This window comes from Panthera tigris, chromosome X, assembly GCF_018350195.1.
Source record: "Panthera tigris isolate Pti1 chromosome X, P.tigris_Pti1_mat1.1, whole genome shotgun sequence".
Lineage (NCBI taxonomy): Eukaryota > Metazoa > Chordata > Mammalia > Carnivora > Felidae > Panthera > Panthera tigris.
In genome coordinates, this window is record NC_056677.1 from 18,864,674 (window position 1) to 18,885,913 (window position 21,240).

The 21,240-nt window shown below is 36.7% G+C and overlaps 1 protein-coding gene across 1 annotated transcript; it reads right to left on the minus strand.

The window, feature by feature from the left end:
• Positions 1 to 3,355: 3,355 nt before the first annotated feature.
• On the minus strand, positions 3,356 to 5,300 carry LOC102970924 (E3 ubiquitin-protein ligase RNF168-like). Its single transcript, XM_042974312.1, is given in 1 exon segment — positions 3,356 to 5,300. A coding segment is annotated over 1 exon segment (1,695 nt). The 5' UTR covers positions 5,102 to 5,300; the 3' UTR covers positions 3,356 to 3,406.
• Positions 5,301 to 21,240: the final 15,940 nt, after the last annotated feature.

Sequence of the window (21,240 nt, forward strand, 5' to 3'; positions counted from 1 at the left end):
GTATTTACCAAAGAATACAAGAACCCTAATTCAAAGGGATACATGCACCCCTATGTTTATAGCAGCATTATTTATAATAGCCAAGATATGGAAGCAGCCTGAGTGACCATCAGTTAATGAATGGATAAAGAAGAAATGTAATATACATACAATGGAATATTATTCAGTCATAAGAATGAAAAAAAAGAAAGTTTGCCATTTGCAATGACATGGATGGAGCTAGAGAGTATAATCCTAAACGAAGTCAATCAGAGAAAGACAAATACCATATGATTTCACTCACTCATATGTGGAACTTAAGAAACAAAACAAAGGAACAAAGGGGAAAAATAGAGACAGATCAAGAAACAAACTTTTTTTTTTAATGTTTACCTATTTTTGAGACACAGAGAGAGACAGAGCATGAGCAGGGGAAGGGCAGAGGGAGATACACACACAGAATGTGAAGCAGGCTCCAGGCTTTGAGCTGTCAGCACAGAGCCTGACGCGGGGCTTGAACTCACCAGCTGTGAGATCATGACCCGAGCTGAAGTTGGACACTTAACCAAATGAGCCACCCAGGAGCCCCAACAAACTGTGAATTATAGAGAACAAATTGATGGTTACCATAGGGGTGGGAGGGGGCAGGATGGATTAAATAGGTGATGGGGATTAAGGAGGGCACTTGTAATGAGCACCGGGTGATATATGGAATTGCTGGATCACTATATCATACACCTGAAACAAATATAATGCTGTGTGCTAACTGTACTGGAATTGAAATAAAAACTTAAAAAAGACCTGACAAACATGAACAAAATACTTAATGGCCTTAATTAATATAACTGAAGAAATCCTAAAAGGGTACTTGCAAATTGAATCCAGCAACACGTTAACAAACACAATCACATGTGATATGCTTTCTTAAAATAATGTAATGTGGTTCAGTATTAGAAAGGCTATGGATTATATCATTATGCCATAGAAAAATTATGGTTATTCAGTCAGAGGTTGAAGGGGCAATTGATGAAATTCCCATTCATGTTTTGAAAATTCAGAAAGCCAGAAGGTTATAAACATGATGGCTTACAGATTTCTCATTTATACAGATTTATGTATTTGTGTTTATCTATACATATTTTAATATATATTTTATGTCATGTATCTTTCATATATATTTCTTATGCTAAATGGTAAAGCAATAAATGCCTTCCATCTAGAGTCAAGAATATGAGAAATATGATCATTTTTATTACCTTTATTTAACACTACTTAAGTTTTAAGACCAGATATGGGTTATAAATCCAGAAAAAGGACAACATCATCATTTTTTGAAAAAATATAACACTACTGGTCTTAGAAGTACAACAAAAATTGAATGAAACATATTTGAATTATGAAAATAGCGATAAGAGACTGAGTTACATAATAAGTATACAAACTGCAAGCATGGCAGAAAAAAAACTAGTTAGAAGGTATAATGGAAAATCTATTGTCTTCAGATTTAAACAATACAATATAAAGTGTCTAAGAGTAAACTAGATAAAATGAGCAGGACCTATGAGCAGAAAACTATAAAACTTGACTAAATACCATAACGAACACTTACATACATTGAAGAGAGACACCATGTTGTCGGTTACAAAGACTAAATATTTTAAACTTGCCAACTCTCTCCGAAGTATTTTCTAAATCAAATCTAACAGCAAGAAGCTAGGCATTTTTAGTTCAAATTTTGCAGAATGTTCGCTTAGATCAATCAGGAAGCAAGAATAAATAAGAAATATTTTTAAAGCAAGACTTGTCTAATCAGATACCACAGTGTGTTAAGTAGAGTAGTTAAACTCAGTGGTACTATTTTGGGAAAAGACAAATGAAACAACAAGGTAAAAATTCTAAAGGAAATGTGTATTTAATAACTCATGATGTTAATGTAAACCAAACCAATAAAGAAACAAAAGCCACTCTAATAAATAACGCTGAGGAAGCACTAATGCGGAAAAGTAGGTTGATCTCTACTTAACTGCAAGATAAATTATAAGCAAATGAATGATCTGCAATTTTGAATACAACCTTATAATTTCTAGAAAACTAGCATATTTCTCAGATCCAGTGGGTCTTTTGCAGCTAAAGACAAAGAGAGAAACCAGTTTTTCTTTAAACATAAATATTTTTTTTTAGCTCCAGGACATTTTATTGTATTTTTATTTTAAAAGGACAGAGAACTAGAGATCAGCAGAAATGCTGTTAAAACTGCTGTTTGCTTAAAGTCGTTCATATTAATAAACAAGAGATTAAGTCTCTGAGTTGAATTTGACAAAATGAAATCACTGCCTTCTGATTTAACTTTCAGGGGGTAAGACAGCAAAACCCAAGCATCAGACTTTCTTTTTCTGTCCATCAACACAAATAACAGTATCAATACAAATGATAGTATAAAGAAATAGACACATAGTTATGTCTCAGGTCTCACAACATGAGATACTATATTTAACTCCTAAAGTAAATTCCCATTTTTTTCCTGGGATAGCAGATTAAGAGAAATGTTAATTCCCCCAACTTCAGGTAATTTAGTAACTGATTTTGATTTGCCACCAGATCCAGATACTATGATGTGAAAAACTAAAACACCCAAATGTTTTCCATGTCATTTAGCAAAGATAGGAGGAAGGAGAATCCTCTGCCAAAACTCACCTGCTACTCCACCTTAGACCCCTTTTCTGATTATTCCCTCAGTTCCAGTGTTTCTAAATTGTCAATCCACCCCACTGAGCCTCACCCCAACTTTTAACTCCTTTTGCAACAAGAGACTAGTTTCCTTTGTCAACTAATTCCTAATTTTCCAGGAAACTCTTATTTTTCTGATCTCACATTGATCATAAACCATTTTAAATGGAAGAAATTGCTATAATGCTTAAAATAATTCAAGTCGAACTGAAAACTAGATTCCTTTGGTGTTATGGAAGATACGTTTCAAGCATTCTGCAAATATATGGGAAAGTAGCAGGAAAACTTACCCTGCCTGGATTCCTAACTACTTGGTATAGTATTATAATCTTGCTTTCATTACTAGCTAGGATAAAAAGGGAAGGAAGCAAAGGCCAAAAAGCATGCATTTTTTGGAAAGAAAATGGCACTTGAAGATTTCTCGGGAGTTCGCCAAGGCATTTTTATATTCATAAGGATTGTCAAACTTAGTACATCATGGTTATTTAAAAGGAAAAGATTGGGACTCCTGATTACCACTGAGTTTGGCAGAAACGCATGTGTATATTCCTCCCTCATAATCACACAGTCCTTTTATTAAGGACAGGGAATGTGACCACAGAGCAGAATTAATGAAACAATTTATAAAGACTCTCCGACCAAAAAGAGATCATCACAATCCAGCTTTACTAGGTTACAAAAGACTCCCTTTACTCACACATTACTTTCCATACCTCTGAAACATCTGAAAAATACTTGTCTGTGACTTACTAGATGGTAGGGAATGAGCCCTTTTAGATACATTACAATTATCTGTAGAAGGATTTGGTATCTTTCTCCTGTTAACATTAACTGAATGTTTCAACTGGATCTTAAGAGATGGCTGTCAGTTTTCATTTTCTGAGCCTCTCCGAGATTTTAAATGCTCTCTATCAGTCTGTTTTTGGAAGTTCTGGTCTTTGGAATACTTCCTCTGCCCACTTCGCAATTTGTCTGGACGTGAAGATACAGGACGTAGCTGATATTCATCTGGGGACCCTTTTTGCCGGTTGGGTTTCATTTGTTCTTTGTCTATTTCTTGCTGAAGCTGATATGCAAAAAACCAGTCCTGTTCTTCCTGTTTATTTCTCTCAGAAGGCAAGCATTCCAAATCTATGACATTCTCGGTAACGTTGATTTCTGTTTCCTCTGGAGCTGAGGAAGCTTTGGGGAACATTTTCTTTCTTTTTGCAGAAATGCATGGATCCATGACTGCTTCAAACGAAGATTCCTGGTTTTTTCCTTTGGAAATATCTTCACTGATCAGTATGCAATCATCTTCATCTTCTGTGTCAACTTTGTTACTTTCAATTATCTGTGTCATACCTGATACAGTGCATGCACTCTCTGTTTCTCCAAAGCAGGGAACTCTGGCTTCAGGTCCCTTGTTATTTAGGACACGTAACTCTTTATCACGATTGCTTCGTGTCATTTTAATTTTTTGTTGAAGGCACCATTCTCTACCGTTGTCATGCAACTGAGGTACAGGTGACTCTACTGAAGACTGTGCAGCCTGTTCTTGAATGTCCATGGATAGTTGTGGAAAAACTGTTGGCATATCTTCTTCAATTACTGTATCTTGCCACACAGGGCTTTTTACCACAGTAGTGTCAGTTTCCTTGGACATGGAGACATTCCTGCTTTCTTGGGCAACTTCAGGCTGTGATGTTGACCCAAACTGAAATTTCGGTGAGAAGTATGTCTGAATATCTCCAGTGTTGGTGTTTCTCTTCTTACTTTTCTTTGGAGACTTGGCTGTGACCGTACCAGGTTTTGTGGAATTCAAAGGAGAAGCCAAGTCCTTTCTGTCACAGTAATTAAGATTAAAGCTTAGCTTTCTTGCTAGTTCTTCATCACTTTTCAGTTGTTCCTCCAGCTCTCTTTGCCTTTTTCGTGACTGTCGTGCTTCCTCCTCTTCTTCTTCTGCCAATAATCTCTGTATGTATTCTTTACTCATTTTTTCTTCATTTTCTTCAATGGCTCGTCGCTCTGCCTCCATCTTGCTTACCTCCTCTTCATATTCTTTTCTCAATTCCCCGGGCTTACTTAATAAGTGAACTGGCTTAAACTCATCAACCATCTCCTCTGATTTCTGCCCAGACATTCTAAGCCTGCATTCTTCTGGATAGTGTTTTTGGATTATCTGCCACAGTTCCGTGTTGACAAGAGAATTTCTTCGGGCATGGTACCGGGTCCACGAAGAGATCCGGCGGCGACAGAAAGGACAGCATAAACTTGCCTTTTCGATAGTTGACTGGAAACATTGATTACAGAGTGTGTGGTTACAAGGCAGCGTTACGGGCTCGATTAAGATTTCCACACAGATGAGGCACTGGCATTCCGACAAGGAAGGGATGGCGTTTTGGGGCACAGCCATTTTAATACGCTAAAAAGTCACATTCGGCATCAATACCAGCTGAGGAGGCTCCCTTATCTCAGTGTGGCCAGGTCCAAGACTGCCCATGCACAAAGCTTCGGGACCCCAACTCCACGAAAAACACTGTTTTCCCCCCGGGGGGCCAGAGCACGGCTCCAATTTGACCGTTAGCACGCAGAGGAGCATGGGATGACGCAAGCGTCCGGCCTCTGTGCGCCTCGAGCAGTTTCCCAGCATTCTGAGCCCACGCCCCCCTTTCTTGCGTCAGCCGTGAAGCCTAATGTTTGCGACAGTGCCATAGCAACCCAACGAGGGCTAGTGACCAAAAAACATTTAGCTTCATAATATTAGTTTTTTTAAATTTAGAAGAAAAAATGAACAAAAATAACAAAATGGATGCCAGGGAAATCTTTGAAAAATGACAAGGGATAAATATTTTCGCATATAAATAATTCTTAAAATGATAAATATCCCCCAATTGAAAAAAAAGGCACATAACATTAATGGTCAATCAACAAAGGCAAAACTATAATGGCCAATTAAAAAAAATGTTTTTCCATCTCACTAATACTAGAGTCAATTAAGCTATTTTATCTCCATTCATTCATTCATTCATTCATTCAAAATACATTCATCTGGGGGGCCTGGGGGGCTCAGTCGGTTAAACATGACATTCGACTGGTATTTTCAGCTCAGGTCATGTTCTCACAGCTCCTGGGTTCACGCCCTGCCTCAGGCTCTGTGCTGACAGCACCGACCCTGCTTGGGGTTCATTCTCTCTTTCTCTCTCTCTCTCTCGCTCTCTCTGTCCCTCTCCAATTTACATGCTTTCTGTCTCTCTCAAAATAAGTAAATAAACTAAAAAAAACCACAAAATACATTAATCTAGGACCCATTTTATGCCAAGTACTTTTGTGGGTCACTAAGAACAGAGAACTGTATGAGACATTACCCCTGACTTTATGAAAAAGAGACAGGGGTGCCTGGGTGGCTGAGCCGGTCAGGCATCTGACTCTTGGTTTTGGCTCAGGTCATAATTTCATGGTTTGTGGCATCGAGCCTCACGTTGGGCTCTGTGATGATAGCATGAAGCCTACTTGGGATTCTCTCTCTCCTTCTCTCTCTGCACCTCCTCATGCTCTCTCTCTCAAAACAAGGAAACTTTGAAAAAAACAGAAAAACAGACACTAATCAAATAAGAAAACAACAGCATGACTTCAGATATTGATAAATACATAACAAATACCAAGTATGCTAAATTTATAGAGAGCTGCTGGGAATACTATTAGAATGCAAGAAAAATAGATAATGATCTTTTCAAAGACTAATTTGGCAATCTGTATTAATAGTTTTGAAATTTTTATACCTTTTTAAAACTTTTTACCTTGAAATAATTTAAGAACCCCAAGAACTGAAAAACATAGTAAAATATTCCTATGATAGTTTCTCCTACCTTTCCCCAATGATAACATCTTACATAGTCATACTAAAATATCAAAACCAAGAAATTGACATTGGTACAATACTATTAACTCAATTATAGGCCTTATTTAAATATCTTTAGTTTTTACATGTATTCATCTGTGTTTTTGGTGCGTAGTACTATGAAAGTTTTTCACCTGTATAGATTCACATAACCACTACCACAATCAGGATACAGAAATGTTCCATCACCACAAAAACTCCTCAATCCCCCTTATAGTTTCATGTCTTCCCATTCTAACCCGGACCACCAATGATCAATTCTCCATCACTATCATTTTGTTATTCTGAGAGCATTATATAAATGGAATCATACACTATATAATCTCATGAGATTGGCTTTTTTCTTGACTCAGCATAATGCCCTAAAGATCCATCCAAGTTTTTGTGGGTATCAAAAATTGGTCTCTCTTCATGGCTGAGTTATATCCCCATTATATGGGTGAACAAGTTTCTTCACCCATTCACCCATCAAAGGGCATCTGGGTTATTTCCAGTATGGGGCTATTCCAAATAAAGCTGCCATGAATATTCGTGTGCACAATTTCACAATTGTGATTACTGGGTCCTATGACATGTAAATAGCATAACTTTATAAGAAACTACTGCACTGTTTTCAGAGGGTTGTGGCATTTTACATTTCCATCAACAATCTATGTCAGATCCAGTTTTTTCACATCCCGCCAGCATTTGGTGTTGTCACTATCTTCTGTTTTAGTCTTTCTGATTAATGTGCACTGATATCATGCCTTTTATTTGCATTTACCTAATGCCTAATGTCCCTGAACATATTTTTATGTGCTCATTTACCCTCTGTATATCCTCTCTGGTTAAATGTCTGGTCACCTTTTTTGCATATTTTCCAAGGGGAATATGATCTTATTATTGAGTTTAAAGCGATTCATATATATGGTGGATATAAGTCCTATGTCAAATATGTTACTTGTGAAATTTCTTAGTCAGTAGCTTGTCTTTTCATCCTCTTAATACATTCCCTTACAGAGTAAAAGTTTAAAACTTTTGATAGAGACCAATTGGTCTTTTTTATTTTCTCTTATGGATTGCACTTTTGGTGTCATGCCTAAAAATCCTGCTGAACCAAAATTATAAATATTTCCTCCTGCATTTTCCTATGAAAATTTAAAAGTTTTATACTTTACATTTATTTTTTTAAGTTTTATAGTTAACATTTAGATCTATGATCCATTCTGAGTTAATTCTGGCGCAAGGTGTGAGGCTTAGGTTGAGGTTTATTTTCTGATTTATGGATACATCCAAATGTACCACATGATTTACTAAAAAGATCATCATTCCTCCAGTGAATTGCTTTTTTCATTAACAAAAATCAGTTGGATATACTTGTGTGAGTCACTTTCTGGACTCTCTATTCTGTTCCCCTAATCTATGTGTCTGTTCATTTCTCTATAAGACATTGCCTTGCGTTTATTTCTTTTGATTCAACAATTTTATTTCTATGAATTTATCTCTAAGACAAAAATATAAGAATTCTCCATAAGAGACAGACATACATTGAAAAATGTGCATGTAAGAATGCCCATAGCAGCATTTTTTACATATTGGATAACTGAACAATCTAAAGTCTATCAAAGAACAAAGGTTAAAGAAATTATGATTTCAGATTCCAGCAAAATGACTTTACTTGGCTAATACAGGAACTCTTCCTATAAAACCCAATGATGTTGGATAAACCTAATACATTTTAATATAGAGTTGACTTCAAAAAATGTGAACTCTTCAGGAGCCAGAATTGAAGAGCTTCCTGAGAGCCAGAATTCTAGAAGTACATGCTGATTTTTGTGGAGCTCTGGACACAGTACTAGCCCAATGATAGGAGGATCTTGATTTAATGCACACATATGTAAGGCTGATAACAGATTTGTTCACTCAAGGTGGAACACTAGAACTGAGAACTGGGATTATGATTGAGACACTAGAAAGACTAATCCTAGTGAATGAGAAATAAAAATTCTCCACCTATCTACCCAGTGAGATGACAATAAATCTTTAGAGTGAAATTAAATTCCTATGATGGAGCCCCACATAGGTAGAATCTACTAACCCCAAACTTAGCCTAGGAACCTCCAGGACAGTAAATTAACATAAACAATTGTACCTGGCTATCGACACCCTACACAGCCTAGAAAGCCTAGCAGGAAAAAAATACAAACCATCTGCAGAAATAACCCAGGCCACAAGATTCCTCCTAAACAACAACAACAACAACAACAACAACAACAACAACCTCCGCTTAAAATGAACTAACAAGTTTAAAAATATAGGTGCGGGGTGCCTGGGTGGCTCAGTCAGTTAAGCCTCCAACTCTTGATTTCGGTTTGGGTCATGATCTCATGGTTCGGGCTGACAGTGCAGGGCCTGCTTGAGATTCTCTCTCTCTCTCCCTCTAGCTCTCTCTCTCTGCCCCTCCCCCAATCATGCACGCTCTCTCTTCCCCCCCTCAAAATAAAGACTTAAAAAAATAAAAAGAAACTAAAAATAGAGATGAAATCTGCAACTATATCAAGACCAGCAGATACTATAAACAAGAGGATTAACACACAAAGAACTTGGAGAAAAACCTATAGACGGCCTGTTATGAGTTTACAACCACACTGTCCAATATAAACCTGATGCAAACCATGAATATGAGTCACCTATATAATTTTAAAGGTAATTAAATGTTCACATCAAAAAGGAAAAGAAATAGGTGAAATTAATTTCAGTAGTTTAATATTTTACTTTAATTTTTAAAAATCCTTTTTTTTCTATAAATTGTTTGAAATCCTGTGTATATTTCATATTTAAAGCACATCTTAATTCGGACTAACCACATTTGAAGTGTTCAAGAGTCATATGCAAGCTGGTAGCTATCATATTGGACATTGCCTGTAGGTTATAAAGTAAGTACATATAAAATGAGTTATAGGACTCATTCATTCAATGATGATGCACTGAGATCCTACTATGTACCAAACACTAAGAAAGCCACAGTGCACTCAAATAGATAAAGTTCCTATATTCATGTGGCTTAAGTACCAATGTGTGTGGAGGAGGGGGCATAGAGAAATACAATTAACAAGAAAATATATATTATGCTAGATGGTGATATGTGTTGCAGGAGAAAAAACTAATCAGGGCAGCACAGATAAGGAGGACCCTTGTGTGTACACATGTGAAGTGTAGGGGTTATAGGGGTATTACCTTATGCCACTTATTAATGAACATCTCATAAATAAGGTGATATTTGAGCAGGGACTTATAAACAAAGAAGCAAATACTGTAGATTATCAACAAAAAACACATAGTCACTGATTTTTTTAAAAAGCTCTGCATAAATTAAACAGAAGATTAGACATAGCTGAAGAAAGGATTAGGACTCAATTCAGAAAATGTAGTGTAGTAAATATTTTCAAAGGTTTTCCAGCTGAATACATGAATTCAGCAAAGTCGCAGGGTACAAAATCAATGTACAGAAACTGGTTGCATTTCTGTACACCAATAATGAAGCAACAGAAAGAGAAATCAAGAAATCAATCCCACTTACAATTGCTCCAAGAACCATAAAAATATCTAGGAATAAACCTAACCAAAGATATAAAAGATCTGTATGCTACAAACTATAGAAAACTTACAAAGGAAATTGAAGAAGACACAAAGAAATGGAAAAACATTCCATGCTCATGGAATGGAAGAATAAATATTGTTAAAATGTCAATGCTGGGGCGCCTGAATGGCTCAGTTGGTTGAGCGTCTGACTTTGGCTCAGGTCATGATCTCATTCATGGCTCGTGAGTTTGAGCCCTGCATCGGGCTCTGGGCTGACAGCTCAGAGCCTGGATCCCGCTTCAGATTCTGTGTCTCCCTCTGTCTGCCCCTCCACTGCTTGCACTCTGTCTCTCGCATTGTCTCAGGGATGGGTAAACATTAAAAAAAAAATTTTAAATGTCAATACTACCCAAAGCAATCTACACATTCAATGCAATCCCAATCAACACTGCACCAGCATTCTTCTCGAAGCTAGAACAAGCAATCCTAAAATTTGTATGAAACCACAAAAGACCCCGAAGACCCAAAGTAATATTGAAGAAGACCAAAGTGGGAGGCATCACAATCCCAGACTTCAGCCTCTACTACAAAGCTGTAATCATCAAGCGGCATGGTAATAGCACAAAAACAGACACATAGACCAATGGAAGAGAAAAAAGACTCCAGAATTGGACCCACAAAAGTGTGGCCAGCTAATCTTTGACAAAGCAGCAAAGAGTATCCAGTGGAAAAAAGACAGTCTCTTTAGCAAATGGTGCTGGGAGAACAGGACAGCAACATGCAGAAGGATGAAACTAGACCACTTTCTTACACCATTCACAAAAACAAACTCAAAATGGATAAAGGACCTGAATGTGAGAGAGGAAACCATCAAAACCCTAGAGAAGAAAGCAGGCAACAACCTCTTTGACCTCAGCCATAGCAATTTCTTGCTCGATGCATCTCCAAAGGCAAGGGAATTAAAAGCAAAAATGAACTAATGGGACCCCATTATCAAGATAAAAAGCTTCTACACTGCAAAGGAAACAATCAACACAACTAAAAGGCAACCGAAGGAATGGGAAAAGATATTTGCAAATGACATATCTGATAAAGGGTTAGTATCCAAAATCCATCAAGAACTTACCAAACTCAACACCCGAAAAACAAATAATCCAGCGAAGAAATGGGCAGAAGACATGAATAGACACTTTTCCAAAGAAGACAACCAGATGGGCAACAGACACATAAAAGATGCTCAATGTCACTCATCATCAGGGAAATACAAATCAAAACCATACGGAGATACCACCTCACACCAGTCAGAGTGGTTAAAATCAACAAATCAGGAAACTACAGATGCTGGCACAGATATGGAGAAATGGGAACCCTCTTACACTGTTGGTGGGAATGCAAGCTGGTACAGCTGCTCTGGAAAACAGTATGGAGGTTCCTCAAAAAATTAAAAACAGAACTACCCTACAATCCAGCACTTGTACTACTACTTATCCAACAGATACAGGTGTGCTGTTTTGAAGGGGCACATTCACCCCAATGTCTATAGCAGCACTACCAACAATAGCCAACGTATGGAAAGAGCCCAAATGTCCATTCATGGATGAATGGACAAAGAAGATATGGTATATATGCATACAATGGAGTGTTACTCGGCAATCAAAAAGAATGAAATCTTGCCATTTGCAACTACATGGATGGAACTAGCTGGCATTATGCTAAGCGAAATTAGAGAAAGACAAATATCATATGACTTCACTCATATGAGGACTTTAAGAGACAAAACAGATGAACATAAGGGAAGGGAAGCAAAAAGAATATAAAGACAGGGAGGGGGACAAAACATAAGAGACTCTTAAATACAGAGAACAGAGGGTTGTTGGAGGGGTTGTGGGAGGGGGGATGGGCTAAATGGGTAAGGGGCATTAAGAAATCTACTCCTGAAATTATTGTTGCACTATATGCTAACTAACCTGGATGTAAATTTAAAAAACAACAACCTTAAATCAGCACTGTCCAATCTAAATAAAATAGGAAAAAGACAAATATTACATGGTATCACTTATATCTGGAATCTAAAACCAAAAAAAAAAAAACCCAAAACAAAACAAAACAAAAAACCCCCAAAAAACAAACAAACCAGCTCATAAAAACAGAGTAGAAAAGTGGCTGCCAAGGACAAGAGAAAATAGGGAGAGGTTGGTAAAAGGGTACAAATTTTCAGCTATAAGAGGACTAAGGTCTGAGAATCAAATGTATGACAGGGTAGCTACAGTTGATAACACCGTAATTTTAAAAATAATAAAAACTGAAGCACCTGGGTAGCTCGACTCATTAATCAACCTCTTGATTTTGGCTCAGGCCATAATCTCACATTTCATGAAACTGAACCTGGCGTCGGGCTCTCTGCTGACAGCACAGAGCCTGCTTGGGATTCTTTCTCTTCTCCTTCTCTCTCTCTGCCCCTCCCCTGCTTGAGCATGCACGCTCACACTCTCTCACTCTCACTCTCTCAGAATAAATAAATAATTTAAAAGAGTAATAAAAATAAATATTAGCCACATATACAATTTTATGTTTTGTAGCAGCCACATTACAAAAGTAAAAATAAATAGGTGAAATTACTTTTAATACTATACTTTATTAGTGATTGAATATTTTTAATACAATATATCCAAAATATTTATTCGATATGCAGCACTGGCCACATTTCACATGCTAAATAGCCACAATTAATTAGGAGCTATCATATCAAACAGCACAGCCTGGATCCCTACATACATTACTACAGACAGCCTTTTACATGCTGTGCTATTTGACCCTGAGACAACCCAAAAAATGAGTGAATTACCATGTCTATCCTGAAGAGAGACATCCAGGGAGAGATCCCAAGGGAGATGGAGACACACACACACACACACACACACACACACACACACACACGACAAAAGAGAAAGAGTATGCATACGTGTGTGCATGCACACGCATGAGGAAAAACAAGGGAGTTGGGAGACAGACAGCAGAGGCTTTTTCATTGAGTACAGATTAGAAACTGAAACTCCCTTGCAGCAGTAGGGTCCTCCAAATCAAGTTGTGCCTCCCTGAGCACCACTCCATGGTAAAGGACACCAGTGGCTGCAGTGACCAGGGCATAATACTCATGAACCTGAACTCATCCATTTAAACCTTCAGTCAAAGGTTCTACATCTCCAGAGACAGAAGGCTTGAAATCAGTGACTTCAGAGAATAAATGGAGGAGCTGAATTCCACAGAGGCATGAAGGTGGTAGCAAAGGTATTCCCTATCAGGCCTTAAAGATGGAGTATGATTAACTGTTTTTGCCTGAGGCCTCTCTAAAAAGACAAGACAGATCTTACATCCTGGGTTTCTCAGCTAGGAAATGCATACTATATATATACTAATATATTTGCCAACATTTACCTCTTTGACAGAATTCAAAAGTGTAATATAGGTCCTTTTGGTAATCCTAAGAAGCTGCGACTCAAAGCAAGGACCTCGTCTGAAGAGGCCAAGTATCACTGTAATAAAAGCCCCATGGACTGAGAACCTCAAGTTTGTATCCTGGGTTTGGTTCTATTGTTAGATAGTGACAGGACCCTATCAACCAATTATCCTTACATACAAAACCCTCCTTGGTTTCCTTATATGTAAAATTATCACCTTGGATTGTAGACTCACTCTCATCGTACAACCTATGATTTTACACTGATAGAGAAAAAATGATGAAACAAAATGCTGTAGTTTTACTTTACAAGAATGGAATGGAATGAGAATGTTTTGGCTCATAGGGCTTTCTACATCCATCCAGGCCTGTCTTCTGCAAGGCAACAAAAATTTCACAAGAACCGAACTCTCGAGAAATTAAATGCACTCCAACTCCCCTACTTTAATCTATCAGTATCCCTTATGAGTGTGAGAGTTTATGTAAATCTTTGTATGTCGGCATTTGAGAGAAGGTAAGTTCTTAAATCATGTATACAGCTTTATAATAATTTAGTTTGAAACATCAGTGGTCAAGTCACTCCATAATGAATCTTGAAAAAATGAAAATATCTGTAGGTACAGCATTAGGTTTCCCTCTCAGTTTCCCAACATCATCCATAGTAGCCATGTTCCTTCATTTCAAGTGACACCTGTTCTGAAACCATTTGCCACCAGGTCATGTCTTGCAGCTAAGTTATCCTCAGCTTCTTCCTTACATCTGACAAAGTTTGCCCCCCAAATGTCACTAACACATAGTGATGGATACCTGATCATAGAGTGGCTTTGTTTGCCTCCTTCCTATGGGACAAAGGCTGGGATACACATTTCACTTACATTATTTTGTTCTTACAGCTGCTCAGTAGCAAATACAAGGACATATAGAATTTGGTGACTTGTTTCAATTCGCAGACTTCACAGAAACCTCTGGCCAGAACCAGCCATCCGTAGGACCAGGCACACCACTGCCAAAGATTTTACAAAGGAAATTCAAACAACCCTATAATTTAACTTTTATTTTTAATTTAATAATGTTTGTGTACTGTTTCACAATGTAATTAGTTTAGAGACTTATTACACGGTTTTTTGGGTAAGCATCACTGATTTTACAAAGACAGGCAAAGGCCACCTAATATTGTCCACTACAATTAGTGTCCCGATTGACAGTTAAATCCTCCCATTTGCTCAGGTTGACACTTTCATATGTTAAGCTAAAATCCTGTTATTGTCTGGAACGTTGAAATTAGAAAAGAATACTTGAAGGTTACCTACTTTATTCCCAATACTCACAAACTCATTAAGTTTGGTTCAAATGAAGCTCCTGGTAATGGGTAATAATATATGGGTAATAATACCATATAATTCTACACTGTCGTAAAGCAGTGTGATATCTATGGATTTTGGAGTTAAGCAAGAGAGTTTGAATCCTGGCTTCAACCCTACTCTGCATGATGCCTCATATAGAGTAAATGCTCAATAAATATTACTTTTCTTCCCTCAATGCTTTTCCCTAAAGTCAATGGGAGAATGAGTTTGGACTTGATTTCATGGGCAATGAGGAGCTACTGAAATGCTGTTTTAAATTGAGGAAATTAATATGATGTTTTAGACAGGTGATAGAGTAGAGGCAAGGACATTGGATATGAGGCTGTTTCACCAGGCTAGACAGATACATCCTAACTGACTGATTGAAAGAAGCAGTACCATGGGAGGGACAGGAAGAAGTACTGCAAATTCTCTCCCTCTCTACCTATCTGTTCATTTATATATCATCATTTCCTAGTTCAAAGAGAACATTCACATCACCAACAAGAAGTCCATGAAATAGGTATTAGTATTCAATTTTCACAGATTAAAAATAAAAAGTATGCTCAAAGAGGTCATGTATTTTCCCAAGGACCATATAACTTATAAGTGTTGGACTCAGAGCTTGCAGACAAAGGAATCATCTGTGCTCATTCCTATAACACATGCCATCTCATGAAAACATCAAAAAGTATAATTGCTTATTGGATATGGATTGGGGGCCGATGGAGGGATCAAATAATATTGAAAGTTCAGCAGTGATAACATGAAGAGCAAGAGTAAAGACAGAGAAGGAATTTATATAGTGTGAGGAATGTGACAAGGAGACTTACGGCATTTAGCTTGGGATATACTGATTTTAGAATGGGAATGAACATCTAAATCGAGCTCCCACTAAGTATGTGGGAATATGGGGTCAGTAGAATATCTGGCGTGGCTTTGTAGAGATGTAGAGTGAGACAGGAATGAATATAAACTCTGATAGAGACATTTTCAACTAGAAGGCCACCAAAAGTACCCATGGACACCTTGCCATTCTTAGGCTAAGAGAGGATGTAAACTAGTCAACCAGAAGAATAGAGATGAAGGAGAGGTGTAAGAAAAAAATGTGCAGCTCAGACAATACAAGGAGAAAATTATCATCTTTTGAGCATCCACCAAGTGCCAGACACTTCACCTATGTGTTAATGCTCAATTCTAATAAAACTCATTTGATTCATGTGGTATGTTATTTCTGTTTTCTTGCATGCAGAAATGAAGGTCAAAGCGGAAATGGAACTTGTTCAAGAACACACAAAAGGAAATGACAAAATTAGGCTTCTAAATTAGTTCTATGAGACTCCAAATCCCTGTTATTTCCGTGTTAAGGAAGAAGGACTAGTCACTAGTAATTAAGCGTTGCTCTATTATCAGAAACAATGTCTATTGTAGATAATGATGCTATAAACATCAGGGTGCACCTGAAATTAATATTATACTGTAGATTAACTGGAATTTAAATAAACACTTAAAAAAACAGTGTCAGAATTTGGCAATTAGAAGGTTTTCAGAGAATATTTGGGATAGGGCTAAGATTTCAAGTAGATAGGGTTGAACAAGAGATAAGAAAGTTGAAAATGTGTTGGAGGCTACTTTCTGGAGAAGTTAGGTACTGAATGCAAGGGAAAAGCAGAGATAGTAAATGCATAGGAAAACTGACTTGAAGATTCCACATCTCACTTTTGCTTTCTATGGTGGGTATTCGAGTCCTTTTGTAATTTCATGACAATAAAAGGTTAGAGTTGGAAAGTCCTTGCCGATCATTTGACCCCTGTAAGTGGTAAACAGTTCTAGAGAAGTTAAACAGTAGGCCCAGGCAGCCCACTCTCCTGAAGAACTGAGTCAACAAGCTCCAGTCTCTTGACACCTGGTTTAATGCTCTTTTGGAAGGTACTGACTTTAGCATTATACTTTATCCATTCTAACTCACACTTGGTTAACAGGCACTTTGCATGAAAGTCCTCTAACCTGTATCTACATCTATCTGTAGTCCACCTAGAAACTGGAAGAGCTCCTAAAAGTAGTAGCAGGGAAAAGTGATTTAAACTACATACATTTGGGAATGCATAAAATATCCTTCATCCTTCAGTTAACTTGGAGAATTACCCAACTCTTGCCTGAACCTCAATATTAATAGAATCCACTATGTTTTTAGCACAGAGCTAAATAATTTTTGTATTATGTGCCAATTGTTTTACTCATGTTCTTTTTTCTTCTCCTTTAGAATCTGAACTTCTTTCCAAGTAGAGACCATTTCATAGGGGTGTGTGTGTGTGTGTGTGTGTGTGTTTACAGCAGACAGCACAATGTAGAGTACATGGTGGACAAAGAATACATAGTTTTTGAAAGACTACTCTGTACTAATACACAGATTTAAGAACTCTTTGGAACAAATTTTCCAAAGGCATGTTTTTAAGCAGTCATGATTCAATTGCCCCATGGAAAATGCTGTGTGAAATCCAATTACTTTCACATTTGGGCACCTGCTACTTATTTGATGAGTCAAATGGCCAATTGTGGACGCATTGAGACAAGGTTAAAGAGGAATTCAGGTAGAATTTTTTGTATATTATCTATTTCTTTAGTTTATCATTTTCTACTACTAAAAATAAAACATATACAGTACAGATAATATGAGCAATGCAAGATTAAAACAAAGAAGAAAATAAAAATCACTACAAACCCACTATTCATTGATAACTGTAGCTGGTATTTTATTTCCTTTTATTTTTCTTTACAGCCATAAGCATGTATGTATGTGTGTATATATATATATATATATATATATATATATATATATATATAGTTAAATAACAAGGGTGAAATGGATGTGAATCTTGCATATATTTTAATATTACATAGTATTTTTCCATGTCATTAAATATCCTTCACTAGCATCATTTTAAAACAAGAATAATCTCTTATAGTATAAATGATGTCATTTAAACCATTCTGCTATTGTTGGTTATTTAGATTGCTAAAATTTTCACTGTTCCAAATACTTTTGTGAATAAAATCTTTGTGCAGAATTCTCTTGCTGAAATTTCTGGTCATTTCCTTAAACCCAATTCTGAGAAGTTGAATTACTAGGTCATTGAAGCTTAATTCTATTTGCTATTTGTAGAACTATAAAAAAATGGATTTTCCTTTCCAAACACTTTATACACAGATAAGGAGTCAAACACAATTATATGAATGGTTTCTCCAACTGATGTAGCAAACCTGATCAATTTTTGGCACCTAAAACATAGGATAGTATTTTTAAATTCATTTTCTTCTTAATTATCATGTAGTTATGATAATAATGAATGAGTAATCAATCCTTTTTTGAGTTATTTTGCTATTAGCAGTGGGAAGAGTATGTGTAGATACTGGATTTGGATTCATTCACTCTCCTCATATGTGTATTATACAACTATGATGTGAGAGAGGTAGACTGTGGCTATGAAACTGTCTTCCATATGCTCTGTGCCAGATTCCACAAACCTCACTGCTCTAGCCTTTTCCAGTCATTCTTAATAATTTATCACTGTCTTCAGTGCTCACAGTACTGAGAAGATGATGTTACCATAAGAAATAGCATATGCTGCATACAAACAGGTCAATAACCAGCTCATTTCGATATATGTCAGAAGCCTATTTTATCAAGGGACACAGTTTATCTGCCTTCAGAAATCCATTTTCAGGGGAATCCTACAGGCTAAATCACAACATCATTCCAGTTAGGCAGAGAAAATAACTTTAGCTACAATCTGCCTTATTGCATTCAAGGCACATATGTGTTTGCAATCAAGTTCTCCCAAAGATTATACATATTTCTACCCTAAGAAACAGAATGTAAGATGCTTTTGTGTATAACTGCTAGAGTTGGAATCTAACTTGCAATTATATGTAAAGAAGCAATAGAATTTTAGGTTTGAAAGCATCAATATTTAAAAAAAATAATTTTTCTTTAAAATTACACTTAATGATCTTTCTGATTATAAAAATAAGGTCTATTGCAAAAAATTTAGAAAAGCATTAATAAGGAAATTTAAATTACCTCTAACCCTACAATCAAGTGATAACCACTGTTAATTATTTTGTGTAATATATCAGCCATTTTTTCTTGCCTATGCATGTGTATACGTGTGTGTGTGTGTGTGTGTATGTAATTGGGTTTTTGCTATATATAATCTTCTACAACATGTTTTATGCTTAATACTTATGAATATTCTACACACATTATATATATATTATACACAGATTTAATTATTCATAATCATGTTTTCTATTAATGGCATATTATATAATGAGAAGATCTGGAATTTAACCAATTCTCTATTTTTGGAATTCAGTTGTTCTTTATTGTCTACCATTACAAATAATATTACATTTAGCATTTTGCCTATCTCTATTTCCTCAAATTTCCAAAAACACAGTAGTAAGGTTAAAAGTACATAATTTGCTTAAAGGATTTTGATACATATTCCTATATTGCTATTTAACTATATATTTAGGCTGACACTCAAACTATGTGTAGATCAGCTCTGGAAAATGGTGTCAGTACCCTACTCATAACCTCTAGCCTATACCAGAGACAGCTTTCATTTCCAGGTTTCCACATCTCTCTGCCCAAGGCTTTTTCCTGCCTCAGAATCCTTCTCAGTCCACTGGTAGGGTAGGCCCAAGTGTATAGAGCATACCATCTCAAGAAGTACTCTCAACCACTGAAGGGCAGAAGTTTGTACAAAACTACCCTAGATTTCTTACCTCTGTGTGGGACAACTCTTGAGTTATGTTCCACGCATTCTATTGAAGGTCCCAAGCAGGACTGAGCCCCAGGTGCCCACAAAAAACTACTCATTGGCATTCCCTATACGGGCTTTATTCCCTTCCCTGTCTCACTTTCTCATTCCCTCGTAGTCCTTCCCAAGACCACCTCCCAAATACACTACTTGTATCTAAATCCCTAACTCAGAGACTGCTTTTAAGGAAATTCAAACTACACTAACCTATTTTCTCTTACTTGTAGTTTCAGGATAATTTTGAGACTTGACAAAGATTAAGGTAAGATTGGAAACACCTTTAAAATAAATGGAGACTTAACAGTAACACTTGAGAGACCTATGTGGTGGTAGGTAGGGAAAGGAGAGGGACTTAGGACAATAAATAGGATAATTACAAAATAATGTTAATCAACCTGAACTAGAACAAAAATTAGCAATTGCTTTCATTGCAAAAATTAAAGTCAGATGTTTATATCATAATTTCTATTGAGTAGAAAATGCAACATCTAACAACTTGACAATATGATGAAAAGTCTCAACACTCTTTCCTTGCTCGGGGGAGAGTTGGGCATCCAATTAAAAAGGGAGGCATTTCAGGTATGTGCAACAAACCTACTTCTTTATAATGTGAGTAATTCCTAGCTGAGTAACACACCATGTAAGGAAGAAGAGTTGCAGGGGAGGAAAGTGGGAAGGACCAAAAATTCACTTTGACCCAAGCAGATTCATATGACAACCTGGATAGAAATGAGTGGCACTGCTGGCTGTTTAGGAGGCACCAGAATCTGACCATGAGCTATGTCTGAAGAGCCTTCTGCAATGACAGAAATATTCTATGTATGTGCAGCCCAATGCAGTAGTCGCATACTATGTGTGGCTACCAAGCATGTAAAACATTGCTAGTGTGACTACTGCAACTAAGGAACCAGAAGTTTAATTTTAGTTAATTTAAATGAAAATAACCATGTTTGGCTGGCAGTTACTCTACTGGACAGTGCAAAAAGAGGCTGTATGCTGACTGTATTACACTATAGATATTTTCCCAAGGTTAAAGTTCAGTTGTGAACTTAATTACAATCGACTACTAGAAAGGAAAAAAAAATAGTCTTGTTTTGTAAGTCTTAACCTACAAAGTGTTAAATTATTATACTGTTTAGGAAGGGGGGGGGCTAATATGTGGAGTCCACCAAAGAAAGACATTAAGAATATGAACTATTGACATGGTGATAACTATCAGCAAGTCTTCTAAGCACCTGATATATTTTAACTAGTTTAAAATTCATCAAAACATCATCAAGAAAAGACACGAATAAACTTAACCCAAGAGGTGAAAGATCTGTACATTGAAAATTGCAAGACATTGATGAAAGAAACGGAAGACAAAAATAAACAGAAAGATATCTGTATTCATGAATCTGAAGAATACTGCTAAAGTGTCCATACTACTCAAAGCCATCTAGAAATTTAAGGTAATCACTATCAAAA